General features: G+C 41.4%; 1 gene segment (V, D, J or C); it reads right to left on the reverse strand.

Moving 5' to 3' along the window:
* Positions 1-261: 261 nt before the first annotated feature.
* Positions 262-1609, reverse strand: LOC137194863 (T cell receptor alpha variable 3-like). The segment is given in 4 exon segments: positions 262-291; positions 581-897; positions 1197-1252; positions 1563-1609. Coding segments are annotated over 4 exon segments (450 nt in total).
* Between the last annotated feature and the right edge of the window lie 342 nt (positions 1610-1951).

The following is a 1951-nucleotide window of genomic DNA, read 5'->3' on the forward strand; positions in this document are numbered from 1 at the left end:
ACACACTACATCAGTATCTGCAGTAATACTCAGGTGATTCATCAGATCAAGTATCTGCCATGATGAGACCAATCTACATGTAATATAGTCTCTTCTTCCATGTCATTATAATACTTCAGTGTTTTCACTACCAGTTATATTCATTCAGTCACGTCAGCAATCCATGACCTCATGAGACCTCATGTTGAAGTTGTTCCAATGAGTTTCAAGCAGTGGGGTGCACAGATTTGAATGTGGGAAAAAGAGAGCACTGCTATGGGATCAGTACTCTGCATCAGCAGTTACTCTGAGCTGAGAGACAGGAATCCTTATCAAGAGAGAAAGAGTCAGACCCATTCATCCCTTCTGTTACACTTCTGTGATTCAACTGTGGAAATGACAGTGATGCTGCAGTCACCATCATAATCCAGGTTTCACACATGTTGGATACAGATGAGTCTTTTGTAGGGCTGAGTCAAATATGTGAAGATTCAAACCACTGAAGTTTAACAGTGTGTGACTCCCTCTAGTGGATGTTGTGGAGTATTCTGTTGTCTTTGCTCCAAAGGTTTTTGTACAAAGTTTTGGTGTTTCCTGTCACTGTGGGCTGCACAGCACAGTAGTACAGAGCAGAGTCAGACACTGCAGCAGAGGAGATCTGCAGTTTGACTCCACGCTTGTCTTCAAACAGATCAGTGAAGAATCTTGTTTCTGACTTCAGAGAGTCTGCTGGTCTTGTTTTGTTCAGTCCTGAGATGTACATGAGGAACTCTGGTGGTTTTCCTGGATATTGTCGGTACCAGAAGAAATGGTCAAAGTTATCAGCTTGTTTGGAGTAGTTGTAGGACAGAGTAACAGTGCTGCCTTCTAAACTGTTCTCTTCATTGTTGACTGGAGTGAGTTCTTGACAGCTGACACCTAAAGGAAGAGATAACTCTGTTATAACATGTTGTCAAAGACTCATAACATGAATACATACAACTTCATGCTCAGTTTTCAATCAAACATCAATAGAAGTAAATATGAAGTGTGTCACCTACCTGTTAGTGTGATCAGAAACAAAGTTGAAAACAGACTTAATTGCATTGACACCATCTTGAAGATAAGAAGAAACTGTCTGTGTTGTTTAGTATGAAACACCACAGTGAAAGTTTGTGTCTTTCTGTACTTCAGTGACAGTTTTGCTCCTCCCTTAATCTCCTCCTCCCTGCTCTCACAGCTCAGAGAGTGGCTGCACCAGAGATGGGCTCCTGAATACATCTCAAACTTGGACCTACAAAGTGGGACATTTTGCAAAATAACCTTCAAATAATCTTCAGAAGATACTCTACAGAAGAGGTAACAAAATTAATTAACAGTAGAGGAAATATCATCTTTAGATATATTTTTAAATCAAAACAGCTAGCTAGCTGTCAACTGCTGACTGCTACTGTTACCTACATTCCAAAGGAGAAACTGCACTGAGGAAGCTAACAGAAGAGTTATTTTGTGAAGAAGAGAAAGAGACAAGAAGAGAAATTAAGGGGTCCTTGTTGGTGGTATTCTCTCTCTCCATGAACTGGTGTGATGGTGGCACAACCAACGTTTGCAGCGGCCTCTCGTAGTTCCGACTTGCAGTATTGTTGTCCATGTCTACGTCTGTGACATCCTGTGGGGTGTAGGGGAAATATGTCTATAATATGTTTATATCAGTTTTTTTGGACATTTGTAACAAAGACTTTTGCTTCGAGAGATACTGGCTGGGAGCTAAATCAGCTGATGGCGTTTGGTCTGCTGCACCCAGTGGACCCAAAGCAAGCGCAGATGAGTGCAAGCTAGGCTAACTGTTAACCTATACATACCGGTCATGCAACAAGAATCATGTTGCCAAATGTTCTCTGGACAGCATAATGGATTATATAACTCCCCCATCAGTGCTGGTCAGTCGTTGACATGCAAGAGCTGTCTACATCCAATTGAGACATGTACTTTT

The sequence above is a fragment of the Thunnus thynnus genome, chromosome 12 (genome assembly GCF_963924715.1).
Source record: "Thunnus thynnus chromosome 12, fThuThy2.1, whole genome shotgun sequence".
Lineage (NCBI taxonomy): Eukaryota > Metazoa > Chordata > Actinopteri > Scombriformes > Scombridae > Thunnus > Thunnus thynnus.